This window comes from Myripristis murdjan, chromosome 24 (genome assembly GCF_902150065.1).
Source record: "Myripristis murdjan chromosome 24, fMyrMur1.1, whole genome shotgun sequence".
NCBI classification, from domain to species: Eukaryota; Metazoa; Chordata; class Actinopteri; order Holocentriformes; family Holocentridae; genus Myripristis; species Myripristis murdjan.
Genome location: NC_044003.1, coordinates 2,409,977 through 2,429,095, shown reverse-complemented (window position 1 = coordinate 2,429,095; position 19,119 = coordinate 2,409,977). Strand labels below are relative to the sequence as shown.

Here is a 19,119-nt window from a genome sequence, read left to right as displayed (position 1 = left end):
ATCTAGGGTTACCATCTCCACACGATCTTTGGAGACTGAACTCATGACAAAGTGACGTCACCCTCAGATCAGCTGTGTACACACACACACACACACACACACACACACACACACAGTGGACTGACGCAGTGAAGCAAAGCATGATGTCCGTGTTTCCACATTTTAATATTCATTGTTTCATAATTTTCGACATTGATGTCTGACACTGAAGACAAAATCAACTTCATCTGAAATGTTTAAAATGTGTTTTTTAGTGGTGAGCAAAGTCAGAGTCAGGTACGTTGTGATCTGAACTCATTTCATCAGGAAAAAATTACACCAGCAGAGAAAAACATGATCACCTGTTGTTTCACCTCTTCTATTATCACTACTATCGATCAGTATTTCTATACTAAGTAACCCTCTGAAACCTGAGCATTTGCATCTTAAAAAAGCAGAAAAAGTAAATTCGTAATCAGTTACACATAACATATCTTTGACAATTTTTTTGAAAAAATGTACACAAAAATCAGAAAATATATAAAATAATTGCCAGGAAATCAGTATCAATTATAAGACAGCAATTTATATATCATTTTTGGACGCACATGTAAAATTAAATGACAAGAAAATGACAGTTTACTCGTAGAAAAGTAAGAGAAAGTGACTTTTGGTGAATCGGTGAAATGAGAGCTTGGTAAACGTCAGTAGTTTCCAGTCCATGTGTGAAGTAGGGCATTAACAACGCCAGACTTTTTCACGCTGACGTTTCAATCAATGTCGAAACGTCGACGTCAGTTAATGACGTCGACATTTCGACGGGTCGACCTTTACATTAATGCCCTAGTGTAAAGAGTCCCAGAGGATTTAAAGTCCTCTCTAGATGAAGCTGCTCAGTGGGTTTGATGTAAAGGGCGGCTGCTCTGAGTGTTACGTCCACTCTGTATATGTGACATGGTGCTGACTAGGGGTGGGTAAAAATATCGGTTCATCACTGCATTGCAATATCTTTTTTCACAATTCAATATAGATTCATAAAAGCCTCTGAATCGATTAAACCCCCTAACCAGTAGGGGGCGCTGTGAGCAACACCTCCGTGTGATTGGCGTTGTATGGACGGAAGCCGCACTGTACACAACTACAACATGGAAGCAAGTAGCAGCAGTGTTAAGTCGACACCTGCGACTTTAAAATTAGACGTTTGGGCTCACTTTGAATTTAAACGTAACCCCGGAACACAGGTAACAGATGAGAGTCAAGTCGTGTGTAAACTGTGCCAGGTGGTATTAAAGTACTGCAATAATACCACGAACCTGCGCAACCACCTTAGCCGACACCATGCCGATGTTATGCAGCAACCTGTGGCTAAACCCAAACAGATGCAACTCGATGCATCCTTTATCCTTTTAAGCATTGTTACACGAGAGGGTGTGCTTGATGCTGACGGGCGCATCACTGAAGTGACAATAATGATGGTCAAGCACACCCTCTCATGTAATAATGCGATTATACAACTATTACCAACAAAATAAATGTATAATCAAAATGCATTCATACTGTGAGGATTTCGCTCTCAAAATATCAACGTTTTTTGCCGGTATTCTCTCTGTTTCTGCGGAAATACATGAGATCTGACGGTAACTAGTCCTTGTCAGCCAGCCAACTTGAGCTTATCATGTTTTCTAGACATCGTGATTCCCCAAAACTGAGTAAATACCACACATGGCAACACAAAACTGCTCTGCTAGCTCAATCATGTTGGAACTAGAATATCCGCTGGAAAAAATATTTTTTTCATGGACTGATAGTTATACTTCTGCCGACTTCTCAGTTGCTGTGACAAGGACTCACCAACACAGCTGATCTTTATCTACAACCAACTTATATGAACAGTTATATTTAAATACAGGCTACTGCTTTCCAGTGTCGGCGCCACAACAAACATCTGTCTTTTAATAAACTCACCGGCAGATGTTTTATTTCAGCTGGGGGTGAGTCTCTTAAATTTAACGTCAGCTCCAATTAATGTTGCTAAGCAGCAAAAATTATTTGTGCATTTCAACTTATTACTGAATCGATATCGAAGTGTTTAAATCAATATCGAATCGAATCGAAATCGAATCAAATTGTTACCCAAAGAATCGAATTCCAAATCGAATCGCATCGTGAGGTTCTTAACAATACCCAGCCCTAGTGCTGACAGGAAGACAGCACACATCCTGTCATGGAAAGCTTGTTGTCATCAATCAGCCGCTGTGTTTGTGTCAAGGTGTTGGCTCTGCTATGGAACCGGCTGGGAAGAGAGAGAGGAGGTTCCCCGCCTCTAGAACCACTCTGTCTGGAGAACATGACAGCCAGACCAAAGCTCAGAGGTAAGACGAGGATCTCTGACTGTCCATGACTGTTCTCCATCTCAGAGCTCAGCAGGCAAATCAGCACAGCAGCATTATTCACAGGAAAAGCTCTGTGTGTGTTGTGTTGAAGGCCTGAACCTGAACCTGAACCTGGACCTGGACCTGAGCCCAGCTGTGTGTCCATGAAGAGCAACGTGTCTATGGATCGACCAATTTTCTTCAAACACAGACGGCACTCTGTGGATTATGGGTAATTATTTCAAACTGATGATAAAACAAATGTTTTTTTCTGTTCTCAAATTCACAGTTTTATATCCCTTAATCTCTAATTAAGTCTCAAAGGACTTTACAGGTTCATGATTTGTTGAAAACTAAACGGACAAAAACAAATAAATCTGTACAAGATTTAGACAAATATATCTATAAAAATGAGTAACACATTAATATCGTAGCATTTTAACTTTATTGAGAAAGTAAACTTACAGTTATTTTTTTAAAGAGGACTCAGATCCCTTCACTGTGTTCCTGATGTTTCTATCAGGATCCAGAAGGAGAGACCAGACTCCCCTGAACCTGAACCTGAACCTGAGTCCAGCTGTGTGTCCATGAAGAGTGACGTGTCTATGGATCGACCAATTTTCTTCAAACACAGACAGCACTCTGTGGATTATGGGTAATTATTTCAAACTGATGATAAAACAGATGGGTTTTTTTTCTGTTTTTTCTTGGTTCCAACCTTCAGACTCTGTTGACTGAGTTTTCTGTGTGTGTGTGTGTGTGCATGTGTGTGTGTCCTCCACAGAGTCCACCAGCAGAGCTCAGAGGTTCCCAGTGCTCAGTCTGCCCAGCAGCATCAAACAGACCTGGCCTCCATATTTATGGTGTGTAAATGTACAACAACATACCAACTGAAAAACAACCATTCTGCTCAGAATCGTCTCCGTGCTGCTCTCTTTACATCTTTCAGCCTCTTTGACCTGGATTAGATTTAGTGTTTTGTGTCCAGATTTTAATGTGGAAGTCGGATTCTTTGATTTTTCTGTTGCAGCTGCTGGAGGAGAACATGCTCACCTTTGTGAAGAAGGAGCTGAAAAACCTCCAGAGGTCTCTGAGGCCAGATTACCCAGAATGCTTAGAGAGGCAGAGGGAGGATGAGGAGGTGTTGGACGGTGAGGAGGAAGAGCAGAGGTGGAGCAGCAGAGAGGCTTTTCTGCAGATCACACTGCACTTCCTGAGGAGAATGAAGCAGGAGGAGCTGGCTGAGCGTCTGCAGAGCAGTAAGAGGCTTCATAAAAAATCTTAGTCTTACCCCCTGATTTATTAAGGCAGACGCAAACCAGCTGCCTGAGCTACAAAATAACTGGTATCAGTTTAGCCAGTGATTTACTAACATCTTATATTATAATGAGCTCTGTTGCAGTTCTGATACAGTTCACCAATTACAACATCTCAAAAAAACATCTCGTGTCACTCTGATGCGCCTGCCACACCTGGGCAGCAGAGGTCTGTCATCCTCATCTTCCTCCTCACAGTCTTACTCTTTATCATAATCCTCATCATCACCCTGTGGTTCTACTGTAGCACATGCAGCAAACAGCAACAGCCTCTCCACCGGTGCAGTCGAGGCAGAGAAACTGTGATTTCAAACTTGTGCTGCACCACATGTGTGGCTCTAACATGGTTGTATCTCAGATCCTAAAGGGAGGTGAGAACAGCCGGCAGTGTGAGGTGACTGCTCAGTGTCCTCATGAAATGAAATGAAATAGGCTACATTGTGACTGTGTCCCTTCCTCTTAACATTACATACATTGATCCTCTTTGTGCTGGGTAGCACATAAAGGGCTCTATTTTCCCGGCGCAGCGCAGGGTGGCGCAGTGAGGCGCACCCCGCGCAAAGCTATTTTCGACCAGCGCAACCCGTGGGGCGCACAGTTTCTTATTTTCCCAGACCAAGGTTCGCCGAGATGGGAGTGGCGGCGCAGCAGGGGGAGGTGCCGACAGATTCAACCTGGCGCAGTGGCATTTTCGTGCCAAAAGGCTTCGCCAAGGTGCGCCAAAAGCTCGCCTCCTGAAACCACGTCTACTTTCGGCGCAAGGTGCAGCGGGGCTGGCGCAGTGGAATTTTGGCTGGCAGGCGGGCAGTGCGCACACGTCTCCAAAACCTCACAGATTGTCAGGCACAGTAACAATGCAATAAATAACCACAAAAAACACAATTCAATGCTATAATCTCAATCATAAATGTATCTCCATATCGACTGTCCCGACACAACTGATGTCAGATCAAAGGAGAATGGCACTGTTTGGCATGCGCAATGGAAACCCAACCTGATCACCTGTCAGTCCGGTAATTTTTAAATGCCCGGTGAAAAGATTCCCTCTAAGCACAATTTGAATTTTATTAAAACAGTCAATTTTCACTAATTTTATTTATTTATTTAGTTATTTTAAAAAAATAGCCTGCGTGATCCCTGTCTCCAGTGTACCAGAGAGAGAGAGAGAGAGAGAGAGGTTTTTCTCTGCAGAACCGGATCAAAACAGCGCAGCAAAGTTGCCTGGGGGAGAACAAGGTCACAAGACTGATGCGCATTGCAAGTTGCGGAGAGACACTTGAGACTTTCGATTTTAATTCAGCTGCTGAATTTAGTTTTTATTGCATCTATTTGATTTCAAGTTGGCAGCACGCAGCGTTATTAAAATGGTATGAGCCAGTTTTTTTGTTTGCAAATTGTAGTTGCATTTGTTTGCAATTGTATGCAATGTTCACGTTAAAAGAGCACAGGCTTGTGCAATATTTATTTATTTATTTATTTTAGACGTTACGCACTTGAGTCAATTGACGGCACTCATTTTATTTGATATAGCCTACTTTTCAATAAAAAATATTACGCTATAAATTGACATGCCTTGATATCATTCTTATGTAGCCTGCATATAATTTTAAGCTCAATAAATTCAGATAATGTTTGACCGGAATTTCAAACATTTGTCCGATAAATTGAAAACCTGCCGGTCACATTGTCCGGTGCCAATCTTTTTTTCTAGGGGAAACCCTGATTCCACACATATAGAAAATGTAAAATGCATCGGTTCCTTGCCAGACTCTGGGCGTTTAGAACAAACAAACAAATGTAAAAGCTTTCATGAACCGGATTTTGTTTTAATCTCTAGTATGTCGTTGCATCAGTAAGTGACGGGAGTCAAAAGTTGCAAAACAAACATGTATTTATATGAATACTGCGAGCATTATCCTTTGATGTAAAAACATTCATTAAAAATGGGGGCTTCACAGTTAAATTTATATTTGCTTGTAAAAATCAATAACTTTAACAGACGGTGACAGAGCTGGAAAAAAGAGAGATGCGAGGCAGGTAGGTAATGGAAAGACAGGGGACTCAGGAAGACGAATTTAAGGATAGACGCATGGATGGATGGATGGATGGACAGATGGATGGCAGGTAGCTCCAGCGACATTCCAGCAGCCAAGACTGGCCTCACTGCGTGTGTGTCGCGGCTGCTCTCTTTCTCCATGTCAATTGTGTGAACGTTCATTACGCCTTCACGCAGTGCATTTTAAAGGTGAGGACAGGGGCTCATTTGATTGGTTTAAAGTGAATCGGCTGTGTCAAACCCATTCCACGCCTTCTCTCCTCCCTTGCGCCGGTAGGAGGAACGGCGCAGCAGTTGTGCCAAGGCGCACGGCGTGCCAAAATAGCAAAATCCACTTGGCCACTCCCAGTTGGCGCAGCGCAGCTGCGCTGCGCCTCCGCCTCGCCTGGTCTGCGAAAATAGAGCCCATAGTCTTCACCAACAAACGCCAATGTTGTCTGTCTGCTGCCCATATTCCACTTGGCCCAGGTCCACCCCTGTTCTTTCATCTCCTTTCACACAGATCTTCTCCATGTCTCTTTGGGTCACCCTTGTTTTCTCTTCCCAGGCGGTGTCCAGCTCATGGCTGCCCTTGGTATGGCACTTGGGTCCATTCTGCAAACATGTCCAATCCATATGCACCTTCTGAACTTGATGACATTTGACAGTGCAGTCAGGCCTGTTCTCTTGTACAGGTCTTCATTGGAGATTGTCGTGGGCCAGAATATCCTTAGTATTTTCCTAAGGCATCTTGTCTGGAACACGTCTAGGAAGGTGACAGATGGCCTGTGTCACCATCCACGACTCTGCCCCATACAGGAGAGCCCCGAGGACATTGCACTTAAAAATCCTCAGCTTGGTTTTTGTTCTAATATTGGATGATCTCCATATGGTCTTTGATACAGCAAAAGCCCCCTTGCCTAAGAGATCCTTCTCTGCACATCCGTCCCAGAGTCTCCATCTGTTGTTATCTTGCTGCCTAAAGGCTGAATTATGCTTCAGCGTACGGGGGTTGTGCGAAGCATGCATTTCCTACGCAGCGCGTGTGTGTCCAACATACCTCTGCGAAACACACTGAGCAATTCTCCTCCCACCAACGTAGACCCTGTGACGTATGGTCGCTGCTCTTCTGTGCGTCTTTGTAATGGCAAGAGGACGAGTCGTATAGGTGCGGGTACTTGCGCACCTCCTCGGCCAGGCGTTCTTCCGCGAGATCCAGCATTCTCCAAAGTTTTCAAACACAACGACTCAGCAGTTGTTTTAAAAACGGCGCTGCTGGCCAACACAACAACAGGATGTGATGCCGGTTGCAACGAAATGCCGGAAATGATGTACTTCGGCGGACCAATCACAGCTCTTGTGGGGCTGCGTAGGGTCTGTGTAGTTACAATTTTTGGGAGGCGCGCGGCAAGGCTCTGCGGCGGTCGCACAACCCCCGTAAGCTTCGCACAACCTCCGTACGCTCTTCCTACGCGAAAGCATAATTCAGCCTTAAGCAGGTAAATTCCTGGACCTCCTCCACCCTGTTGTTATTGAGAATGAGGGGTTGGACTGATTTAGGGTTTTAGCTTCATCAGTTTTGTCTTGTCTATGTTGATGTTGAGACCAATCTGTTCACCAAAAGTTCTTCAGTTTTACTCTGTATGCCTTGGTGGTGATGAGATAATAAGGCAGTGTCGTCTGCATAATTGATATCCTCAAGAGTTTGTACGAATGTCCATGATATTACTCTTTTGTTGTTTCCAATGGTTACTTTCATGAGCCAATCAATGCATAGAGGGAACTGTAACAGGGATAGCAGGCAGCCTTGTTTGACTCCAGTTTTAATTATGAATTCCTCTGTGAGGCTGGATCCACAGATCACTTTAGCACTTAAGTCTCTTTAAAAGGATCTTAATTACAGAGATGATTTTATTGGGAATAATGGCTCCAAATTCTCCATAGCACTGTTCAAGTGATGCTGTTGAATGTTTTGGCAAAGTCAATGAAATTGGCATAGATGGTTGTACTCCATTCATTGCTCTGTTCCATTATCTGTCTTAAGGTGAATATGTGGTCCGTACAGGCTCTTCCCTTTCCAAACCCTGCCTGTTCTTTTCGAAGAAGGGGATCAACTGCGTCTTTTTTACTGCTGACTGGCAACAACATCATTCCCCTCGAGTTGTTACAATTGGACAAATCTCCCCTCTTTGGTATCTTGACAGTGAGACCTGTTTTCCAGGAATGCGGTGTTTCTTCTGAAGTCCAGATGTCCCCAATACAAGTAATTCAGTAAGGACCATTGCTGTTAGGTGTTCATCTACTTTCAGCATTTCTGACTGGACTTGATCTAAACCTGGTGCCTTTCCGCTCTTCAGTGCCTTTATAGCACTCTTTACCTCCTCAACATTTGGTGGCCCAGTCTCTGTGTCCAACAATTCTTCAGCTGGCATGATGTTTGCCTCTGTTTCTGGTTCATTGCCATTAAGTACTCTTTGAAAATGCTCTTTCCAGCACCGCAGTTGGTCTTCTTCTCTTGTCAACACTTTTCCATTCCTCATCATCTTGGGGTGGGATGTCGATTGACTGGAATCCCTTGGTCAGTGTCACAGGTGCAACACACAGGTGCTTACGAAAGCCAAGTCCATTCGTATGGATGACATCCATCCCCTCAGCTCATAAGGTAAGTTGCTTCCTACAGTCCTTCCCCTAATTGTCCCCCCGGCCATTAAATACTGGTACAAGTTCTCCTTTTTGCCTATCCCCATCCGGGCTTTAAATGCTGCGGAGATCAGCAGAGTTAACTCTCTGTGTTGCTGCTGCTATTTGCATTTGCACTGGTCCAACCTGTTGTTTCCTTGTGTTTTTGTCTGATGTTCAACGGGTTGAGGTGTATATTTGAAGATGCAATACTGCCGCCTAGTTTATCTGTCAGTATTCATGTTATGCTTTAACTTATTTATTTTACCGGTACCTATTATGCACTTTAATGTGAATGGTGCCTTTATAAAATGTACTACTGTGGTGAGTCGATGCTTGCTACTTGCTACTTGCCACCTGCTGCTAAGTGTGCACTGTGTGTTTTATGTGTTTTTGTCCTTTCAAAGTTTGCTGCAAACCAAATTGCCCTTTTTAGGACAATTAATAAAGTGAAGTGAAGTGGAGTGTTGTTGTAAACTTGTAGAGTGTGCCCATGTCCTGTTGTGAAGCCACTGTTTCCGCTTCCTCTGCAATTGTTTCAGTATATGCTTTCTTATCTGCTCTGGCCCTCTTCTCTACCTCTTTGTCTAATGCACTATATGGCAGCTGTAGCTTGGCCTTCAGTCTTCCTGACTTAGTTGTTAAAATCTTCATCTATTTTTGTCCACGTCTCTTCCGATATCCAGACCTCATGTCGTTTCCTTCTGGTTCCTAATACTTTATTTCCAGCTTCGAAGAGAACTTCATTGAAATGGTAGCCTACAGGTCCAGTTCCTGGTGGTTTTGTAGAGTTGTAATTTAGTTGTCGTTTAGTTTCCCTATATTTAGTGGTGGGTCCCTTTGGTCTCTCTTCTTGGTCTTTCTAAGTTTTAACCTTATCTTTGCCATGACAAATGAGTGGTCACTGCCAACATCTGCTCCTCATCTTACCACTACGTCCTGAAGACTACTTCTCCATCTGTTGTTAATAATTATATGGTCTATCTGGTTCTTTGTTTTACCATCCGGGGATGTCCGGGTTACTTTATGGATGTTCTTGTGTTCAAAGATGGTTCCTCCTACCACTAATCTGTTTTCCTGACAAAAGGATGTTAGTCTGTCTCCATTGTGAGTTATGTCTCCCAGGCCATGCTTCCCCATGGTGTTCTCTTTTCCCTTGTTGTTGGATCTGACCTTTGCATTTAGATCGCCCATGATGAGGAGCACATCGTGTGCCAGTGTTTCATCAACAAGCTCTTGCAGTTGGTCATAGAAGGTGTCTTTTTCCACATCCAGTGAATCCTCTGTTGGTCCGTAGCAGACTATAACAGTCAGCTTTGCAAAAGTGGAGTTGTACCTGGCTGTGATTAATCTGTCATTAACTGGCTTTCATTCTAATAAGCATTTGTGAACCTGTTTTGCAGTGATGATGGCCACACCTCTACTATGGTGATCGTCTGTTCTTCCAGAATACATTCCAGAATCTGGTGCCCTGTTGCTGTCTTGTGCCACTGCCTGTCCATCTTGTTTCACTCACTCCTAATCGCTCGATGTTATAGCTTTCCATCTCCTTCATGACTTGAGCTAGTTTCCCTGTCTGGTAGAGTGTTCGCACATTCCAGCAACCGACTCTTCGTGTAGTTTTTGGTCTGAGGATATCCACCCTCGAGATGCCAGCTTCCAGTTGGATTTGGCTGTCATCTGTCATCATTTCAGTTTCGTGACGTGCTTCTGTCCTCCTCCCAGCATCTGGTTTGTTGGTTAAGATTTCTGTAGCAAGAGCTTTTTACGTGGCAGGGTCACGGGCCCGCGCACTACCCTCTCAAAAGCCTCCCAAAAGCCAGCGATGGCTTTTGGGATGTATGTGGGATGTATGTGGTATTTTGCACCAAACTTGGTGCAAAATTCCCACTTCTGGCAACACAAGACAGGTCCCTTCCTCTTAAAGTAACATAAAATGAATTGACTTTGAAAATACAACCCAAAGTTTGCTGCTGGTAGATTTTAAAATAATTTTATTTTTTGTGCCTTAATTATATCATGCTTTCACTGGATGGTAAAATAAGCTGTTTTATTTTTAGTGAGCACCTATTATAGTTATTAGAATAAACTGCTCCTTCATTTCTGTGCTTTCTATCTGTTGCAGAGGCTCAATAATCACAGGCTGGCTTCTCTTAATCACAATCGTGAAGTGGGCATCGGTTAGAATGCACTTCCTGGTTCCCCCAAGACTAAATATAAATAAGGCTTCAAGAAGCAATTGGTCACTTTACTGCACTTTATTGCAACTCAATCAACATACATTGTGGTTTTGTGTGGTTCTGGAAATAAACAATACAAGTAGCAATTACTAAAGCTTACTTACAATAAAGAAATAATGATACCTGCCTTACATTGATGAAATAACAGACTATGTATAAAATATGCAACGGCAGTCACAAATATATAACATAAATATATACAATATAAAAGCCTTCAGCCTAGCTGCAAACATAAACCAGCAAAAAACTATATTTATCTAACGTTTCTCAGAGATGTAATAATAGCAATTAACTCACGTTTCTCTGGACACACACACACGAACATAAGTGGTGGACCAACTCACTTCAACTGTAAAACTAGACTTGCCCAGACATGTAACAGAACTTCTTCTTCTTTAGTAAAAGTCCTGGGCCAGCTGAGTTGGCTACAGCACCGCCAAGTGGCTGGGCCTCAAACTACATCAGAATCAGAATCAGAATCAGAATACTTTATTGATCCCCAGGGGGAAATTACTTTTAGTTACAATAACAACTCCCACTCAAAGTGTAAAGTAAAAAAGAGCAATTAGTCAAGAAAAATAAAGAAAGGAATATAAATATAAATATATATATATATATATATATAGAGAGAGAGAGAGAGAGAGAGAGAGAGAGAGAATAAAAAGAAAGAAAAAATATATGTACAAGTGCAAACATGGACAGGAGTTATTGCACTATAGGTTATTGCACATAAGTATGGTATTGAATATGGATTATTGCACAGAGGGAATTTGCACAAGAATTAGTTTCGGGGGCCAGCCCACTGACTTAGAGTGTCTGACACTCAGAGTGGGGAGTTGTACAGTTTGATGGCCACAGGCAGGAATGATTTCCTGTGTCGCTCTGTGGTGCATCGTGGTGCAATCAGTCTGGTGCTGAAAGAACTCCTGTGTCTGACCAATACGTCATGGAGCAGGTTGGACACATTGTCCAGGATGGCTTTCACCTTGTGAAGCATTCTCCTCTCTAACACCACCGTCAGAGAGTCCATCTTCACTCCCACAACGTTGCTGGCCTTGCGGATCAGTCTGTTGAGTCTGTTTGTGTCCGGTACCCTCAGCTTGCTGCCCCAGCACACCACAGCATAGAGGATAGCACTGGCTACCACAGACTCATAAAACATCCTGAGCATAGTCCTGCAGATGTTGAAGGACCTCAGCCGCCTCAGAAAAAAGAGGCGGCTCTGGCCCTTCTTGTACAGGGCATCAGTGTTCTTCCTCCAGTCCAGTTTATTATCAATGTGAACCCCCAGGTACTTGTAGTCCTCAACAATGTCCACATTGACCCCCTGGATGGAAACAGGGGTCACCGGCAACTTGGCCCTCCTCAGGTCCACCACCAGTTCCTTGGTCTTTGTCACATTGAGCTGTAGATGGTTCTGCTCACACCATGTGACAAAGTTGCTCACAGTAGTCCTGTACTCCACCTCATCACCCTTGCTGATGCATCCAACTACTGCTGAGTCATCCGAGAACTTCTGGAGGTGACAGGTCTCTGTGCGGTAGTTGAAGTCGCTGGTGTACAGGGTGAAGAGGAAGGGAGAGAGGACAGTCCCCTGTGGTGCCCCGGTGCTGCTGACCACTCTGTCTGACACACAGTGTTGCAGGCGCACATACTGTGGTCTGCCTGTCAGATAGTCCCCAATCCAGGACACAAGGGAGGAGTCCACCTGCATCGCCGTCATCTTCTCACTCAGTAGGGCCGGACGGATGGTGTTGAAGGCACTGGAGAAGTCAAAAAACATGACTCTCACAGTGCCCCCCGTCCAGGTGTGTGTAGACGCGGTCGAGCAGGTAGAGGATGGCATCCTCAGCTCCTAGTCGGGGCTGGTAGGCGAACTGGAGGGGGTCCAGATGTGGTGTGACCACAGGCCGGAGCTGCTGTAGGATGAGTCTCTCCATGGTCTTCATAATGTGGGAGGTCAGCACCACCGGTCTGTAGTCTTTGGAGCTGCCGGGGCGCGGCGTCTTCGGCACGGGAACGACGCAGGACGTCTTCCACATCACGGGGACCCTCTGTAGACTCAGGCTCATGTTGAAGATATACTGGAGAACTCCACAGAGCTGGGGGGCGCAGGCTCTGAGCACCCGGGGACTGATACCGCCAGGGCCCGCAGCCTTGCCAGAGTGAAGTTTCCCCAGCTGTCTTCTAACATTCTCTGCTGTGATGAACACTGTAGATGGGGGTGGATGGGTGGGGGTGGAGGTGAGAGAAGGGCATTCACAGGAAGATGAGAGGCAGTCAGGAGAGGGAGGGGGAGAGAGAGGAGTAGCTGTCGTCAGGGGCCAAACAATAGAGGTGCTGGTGGAGGTGTTGATGGTGGAGTCCGTGGGGGGTGCGGGGACCACTGTATCAAATCTGTTAAAGAACAGATTGAGTTTGTTGGCCCATTCCACGCTGCCTTCAGTATCTTTATTTCCGGCCGGCCTGAAGCCGGTGATTGTTCTTATCCCTCTCCAGACCTCTCTGGTGTTATTCTGCTGGAGTTTCCACTCCAGCTTCCTCCTGTACTCCTCCTTAGCCTTTCTGACTTTGTATTTCAAGTGTCTCTGGATATCTCTCACCTCCTTTTTGTTGCCAGCCCTGAATGCCCTCTTCTTTTTGTTCAGGATGGCTTTGATGTCCTTTGTTACCCAGGGCTTGTTGTTGGGGTAACAGTTTATTGTCTCTTCTGGAACAATGGAGTCAACACAAAAGTTGATGTAGTCTGTGATGCACTCTGTGAGCCCGTCTATGTCCTCTCCGTTCGGCTCACAGAGTGCCTGCCAGTCTGTGACCTCAAAACACCCCTGCAGTGTCTCATAAGCCTCCTCTGACCATCTCCTCACTGTCCTTGTGGTCGCAGGCTGGCTCTTCACCAGAGGCACATAAGAGGGTCTGAGGTGCACTAGATTGTGGTCTGACCTGCCCAGCGGGGGAAGGGGAGAGGAGCTGTATGCATCCTTCACGTTGGGATACAGCAGGTCCAGTGTCTTCTCCTCCCTGGTGTGGCAGTTCACAAACTGTGTGAAGCTGGGTAGTGTTTTGTCCATGGTGACATGGTTGAAGTCACCCGAGATGGCAATGAATGCACTCGGGTGTTGAGTCTGTAACCGGGCTATGGCGGAGTGGATGACGCTGTGGTCGGGTTGGCGGACGGAGGAATGTACACAGTCAGCATAACAACATGAGAAAACTCCCGCGGCAGATAATATGGATGGAGACCAACAGCAAGAAGTTTGATGTCCGGGCTACAAATGCGCTCTTTAATAGTGATGTGCATAGGATTGCACCACTTGTTGTTTACGAGAACGGCAAGCCCACCTCCTTTCCGCTTACCGCTCCCGGTGCAGTCCCTGTCTGCCCGGACAGTCTGGAAGCCACTGATGGAGACGTTGTCATCGGGGATGTCCTGGTGCAGCCATGTCTCCATAAAGCACATAAGACTACACTCCCGGTACTCCAACTGACTCCTGGCTAGCGCTGTTAGCTCATCCATCTTGTTAGCCAGCGATCTCACGTTGCCCATGGTGACGGTGGGGAGACTCGGTTTGTACCTCTTATTCTCCATAAGTCTCCGCTGTCTCCTTCTCGTTTCTCTTCTCTGCTGGTTCTTCTTTCCTCTGCAACCCTGGTGTGTTCTTCTCCAGATCTCCTTGGGGATGTCTGCCGATCTGGTCGCTATGCCGGCCGGCTTCATAGCGATCAGCTGTTCTCTGGTGTAAACAAAGCGGCCGTGTGTTTGCTGCGCCCGGCAGAGTGTAAAAAGTATACACACTGCCAGTAAAAAGACTAAAACTCTCTCCACCAGCATGTTCGGAGAGGGAACGGCTTAGTAGGTAGTAGGAACAAAGTACTCGAGTAAGTAAGTTAAAAAGATAAAAAAAAAAAATAGGAAAAAGTTAGAAAACGAGCAGGAGCGCTTGCAACAGGCTGCATGTACAGTCGCACATGCACACTAAACGATCTTCAGCACACTATCTGACATATCCATTGGTTCTGAAATGCTAAATGTTTGTACCCTGATGTCAATCTTCAGTTGCACTCGCAAAATCTAGGAGTGAAAAAAATGAATAAGTATTATTACCTTTTATGCACTATTTGAAAACTTGTCGAAAGCGAGTTATCATCTTATGTAGGATTGTCATGGCTACCGCCGAGCATGATGTCATACAACCGTACGTATTTGAGTCCGACTCCGATCCCGAACCACAGACAAAGCCGGCATTGTGTTACTATGGTGATGGCGGCGCGCAAGGACACAGCGGCCCCTCCAGGGATCAGCGAGAGGGAATGTTTTGCTTAACCCAGACGCTCAGGTTGCATAACCTACAGCCGAGAGACTTTAGGCAAGGCAAGGCAAGTTTATTTGTATAGCACAGTTCAACACAAGGTAATTCAAAGTGCTTTACAGAGACATTAAAAGCAACAAGACACAATTTAAAACAATAAAAACAGTCAATAAAAAGGGAAATAGAATTGAGATGAAAAATAACAAAACTTTCCCTGTGTCCTTATAGAACTTTAGGCCTATGTCTACAAGAAGACAGGAAAACGGCATCAGACTTTCTCTGGCATCAGACTTTCTCTGGCATAGGGCTTTTCCCTGCATCAGACTTTCTCTGGTATCACTATAAGTAGAAACTCTAACTAACCTATTTACACTAGAACAGTCAGGATAAGAAAAGAAGTAGAAAAATAAAAGGCATAGTTAAAAAGTGCATGCAAAACAACAGGTAGTCCTTGGAGTGCGAAGGAGGCATAAATCAACAGTGCGTAGTTAAAAGGTACAGGCAATAAAACAGGTAAGTATTTAATCTAAGAGTATGCTTCATTGAACAATAGTGTTTTTAGCCCTGATTTAAAGGAGCTAACAGATTGAGCAGACCTCAGATCTACAGGAAGTTTGTTCCACAGGTGAGGAGCATAATAACTGAATGCTGCCTCACCTTTCTTGGTTCTAGTTCTTGGAACGCACAACAAACCAGTTCCAGATGACCTTAGGGGTCTGGATGCTTCGTAGGGAACCAGTAGATCAATCCTTTGACTCACAGGAAGCCAGTGTAGCGATTTAATGACCGGTGTAATATGGTCCAGTTTCCTGGTGTTTGTAAGGACTCTGGCGGCAGCATTCTGAATCAGCTGCAGCTGTCTGATTACTAAACATTACTAAACATCAGGGTAAAGCATGCTGCAACTGAGGCACTCTGCTTTGATGTGGACATACTACGCCAGCACGGGATTTTACCTGTGTCTACACCGGCATCACCAGGGAGAGGAGGCTGCGCAAGCGGTGCGAACGTAAACAAAGGAGGGGGAAGAGAGCCGGGATCCACGCTAGGCTGACTTTACCCATCACTCAGGGATCTCAAGTGAGAAACGCTATTTCATTTTGTGTGCATTACTGCTGTATGTGGAGCTAACTGACAATAAAGCTTGATTTGATTTGATTGTGTCGGGTTGTTAAAACAGTCAGCGCTGAAATGAGCCCAACAGACAAGCAAATTTGGACTAAAACCCTGCGGGACCCGTGAAACCAGGACCCTGAGCGTGATGGTTTACGACCATATGATCTCGAACCACAGACGGCAGGAGAAACTGAACCACCTCAAATCTGTTTATTACAAGATGTTGCAGAATGGTACGTTATTATTGTCAAATATGTTGTGAGCTTGTTGCCCGGGGAGCGGAGGGGTACTGGCTAATTCCGCTAGCTTGGTAGCTTGTTGGTCGGGGAGTTGAAGCTAACTGGCTAAGTTTTCTAGCTTGGTAGCTTGTTGGTCCAGGAGTTGAAGCTAACTGGCTAAGTTCGCTAGCTTGGTATCTTGTTGGTCGGGGAGTTGAAGCTAACAGGCTGAGCTCGTTAGCTTGGTAGCTTGTAGACCGAGGAGCATAAACAAACTGTCTGAGGTGGCTGGCTTGAGAGTTGGTTACCTGGGGAGGGAAGGTGGGCTGTGGGCGGAGTCACTGATGTCAGATTACAGACTGACGTCAGGAAATTGCAGGAAGTGCAAATCCGTTTGTTTTACAGGGACAGTTTCAAAAAACAGGCTGTGTGCACTTCTCCATTTATCACAGGTGAAATGCATGACACAGTGTTTATGTGGCCCCAAGACCCTCCCTATCACGCAAAAACAATGAAAATTTCATTTTTCAGGCCACGGGGCCTTTAATGCTCCTTGAAACCTTTTTGTAAATCAAGGAATTCAACGTTTTGTGGTCTTCATTCATATTTACACTCTGCTGTGCAGTTCACTTTTTCATGTCAAGATCTGCTGAATACCATAAACCATTAATTCAGTTATATAAGCCTCTGACACTTTTTACACATTATCGTTTTTCTCAGTGGGCGGCTTTTCCACTTCCTGCTTGCCTGGTGAAAAGTTCCTCCTGTTTTCTCGTCACGTCCCGCTGAATTCTCCAGGACAGCAGCAGTAGCACTCCAGCTGAGGCAGCTCTGTGTTGTTTGTTAAACTGTGAACTTTATTCTCCCCAAATCCTGATCAGGATGTGCAGCTCTTTGTTTTTGAAGACTGTTGTTTGGCTGACAGCTGAAAGGAGCCAACAGATACATTTCCTAGGAAAAGCTTACATGTTTCATATTTAATACAACATCCATTTGTTGATGTTATTTGTTATTTGTTCATTCAGGAACTCTCGCAGGGTGCCAACATGAACTCAGATCTAACCTGAAGAAGAAGTTTGAGTGTGTGTTTGAGGGGATTGCTAAAGCAGGAAACCCAACACCTCTGAATCAGATCTACACAGAGCTGTACATCACAGAGGGAGAGAGTGGAGAGCTCAATGAGGAACATGAGGTCAGACAGATTGAAACAGCATCCAGGAAACCAGCCAGACCAGAAACATCAATCAAATGTGAAGACATCTTTAAACCTTTACCTGGAAGAGATCAACCAATCAGAGCAGCGATGACAAAGGGAGTGGCTGGCATTGGGAAAACAGTCTTAACACAGAAGTTCACTCTGGACTGGGCTGAACACAAAGCCAACCAGCATGTCCACTTCACATTTCCATTCACTTTCAGAGAGCTGAACCTGCTGAGAGGGAAAAAGTTGAGCTTGGTGGAACTTCTTCATCACTTCTTCACTGAGACCAAAGAAGCAGGAATCAGCAGGTTTGAGCAGTTCCAGGTTGTGTTGATCTTTGACGGTCTGGATGAGTGTCGACTTCCTCTGGACTTCAAGAACAACCAGATCCTGACTGATGTCACAGAGTCCACCTCAGTGGACGTTCTGCTGACAAACCTCATCAAGGGGAACCTGCTTCCCTCTGCTCGCCTCTGGATAACCACACGACCTTCAGCGGCCAATCAGATCCCTCCTGAGTGCGTTGGCATGGTGACAGAGGTGAGAGGCTTCACTGACCCACAGAAGGAGGAATACTTCAGGAAGAGATTCAGAGATGAGGAGCAGGCCAGCAGAATCATCTCCCACATCAAGACGTCACGAAGCCTCCACATCATGTGCCACATCCCAGTCTTCTGCTGGATCACTGCTACAGTTCTGGAGGACGTGTTGAAAACCAGTGAGGGAGGAGACCTGCCCAAGACCCTGACTGAGATGTACATCCACTTCCTGCTGGTTCAGACCAAAGTGCAGAATGTCAAGTATCATGGGAGAGCTGAGACAGATCCACACTGGACTCCAGAGACCACGGAGATGATCCTGTCTCTGGGAAAACTGGCTTTTGAGGAGCTGGAGAAAGGCAACCTGATATTCTATGAAGCAGACCTGGCAGAGTGTGGCATTGATATCAGAGCAGCCTCAGTGTACTCAGGAGTGTTCACACAGATCTTTAAAGAGGAGCGTGGGTTGTACCAGGACAAGCTTTTCTGCTTCGTCCATCTGAGCGTTCAGGAGTTTCTGGCTGCTGTTCATGTCTTTGTGACATTCATCAACTCTGGAGTCAATCTGCTGTCAGAAGGACAATCAACCTCCCAACTAAAACACCTCTACCAGAGTGCTGTGGACAAGGCCTTACAGAGTCCAAATGGACACCTGGACTTGTTCCTGCGCTTCCTCCTGGGTCTTTCACTACAGACCAATCAGACTCTCCTACGAGGCCTGCTGACTCAGACAGGAAGTAGCTCACAGACCAATCAGGAAACAGTCCAGTTCATCAAGGAGAAGATCAGGGACAATCCCTCTCCAGAGAGAAGCATCAACCTGTTCCACTGTCTGAATGAGCTGAATGACCATTCTCTAGTGGAGGAGGTCCAACAGTACCTGAGTTCAGGACGTCTCTCCACAGTCAAACTGTGCCCTGCTCAATGGTCAGCTCTGGTCTTCATCTTACTGACATCAGAAGAAGATCTGGAGGTGTTTGACCTGAAGAAATACTCTGCTTCAGAGGAGGCTCTTCTGGGGCTGCTGCCACTGGTCAAAGCCTCCAAGAAATCTGTGTAAGTTCATAGATAGCTGGATATATTTAGCACATAACATATTGTTATCTTGACAAAA

The 19,119-nt window shown here is 45.2% G+C and overlaps 1 protein-coding gene across 1 annotated transcript in view; it reads left to right on the top strand.

Moving 5' to 3' along the window:
• Positions 1-3,573: 3,573 nt before the first annotated feature.
• The window catches only part of LOC115356447 (NLR family CARD domain-containing protein 3-like), a 66,393-nt gene continuing 50,847 nt past the window's right edge, over positions 3,574-19,119 (top strand). The window contains exons 1-2 of the mRNA XM_030047617.1: positions 3,574-3,610; positions 17,291-19,061. Of these exons, the coding sequence (XP_029903477.1) occupies positions 3,574-3,610; positions 17,291-19,061 (1,808 nt within the window). The remainder of the gene's footprint in view (positions 3,611-17,290; positions 19,062-19,119) is intronic.